This window comes from Penaeus monodon, chromosome 19 (genome assembly GCF_015228065.2).
Source record: "Penaeus monodon isolate SGIC_2016 chromosome 19, NSTDA_Pmon_1, whole genome shotgun sequence".
In the NCBI taxonomy this organism is placed as follows: Eukaryota; Metazoa; Arthropoda; class Malacostraca; order Decapoda; family Penaeidae; genus Penaeus; species Penaeus monodon.
In genome coordinates, this window is record NC_051404.1 from 30,543,772 (window position 1) to 30,544,072 (window position 301).

Sequence of the window (301 nt, forward strand, 5' to 3'; positions counted from 1 at the left end):
CGAAAGTGATGATGACGAAAGTCAAGTGTTGAAAGTTTTAGACGTAGTATAAAAGGGACATAGATCAACTTTCTCCATTATATTTTCGCCATCCGTCTCCCGGACACCACCGCCTCTTCCGCCGCCGCTTCTCGCCCTCAAGATGGTCCGGAGTCGATGTCTCGAGGTCGGCCTCCGCGTTACCTTGCTCTTCCACCTCCTCTTCGTTGACGTCATCAGGGCGGCGTCGCTGGCTGAGAGAGACCGGGGAACAGATGCCGAGGAGGGCAACGCAGAGCAGCCAGTTGAGGGTCGTTCCGGG

At 56.1% G+C, this 301-nt stretch overlaps 1 protein-coding gene across 1 annotated transcript in view; it reads left to right on the top strand.

The window, feature by feature from the left end:
* Positions 1-102: 102 nt before the first annotated feature.
* LOC119585469 (acanthoscurrin-1-like) overlaps positions 103-301 on the top strand; it is a gene marked incomplete in the record, with an annotated part of 876 nt that continues 677 nt past the window's right edge. Inside the window, 1 exon segment of the mRNA XM_037934116.1 lies at positions 103-301. Within this exon segment, the coding sequence (XP_037790044.1) occupies positions 143-301 (159 nt within the window).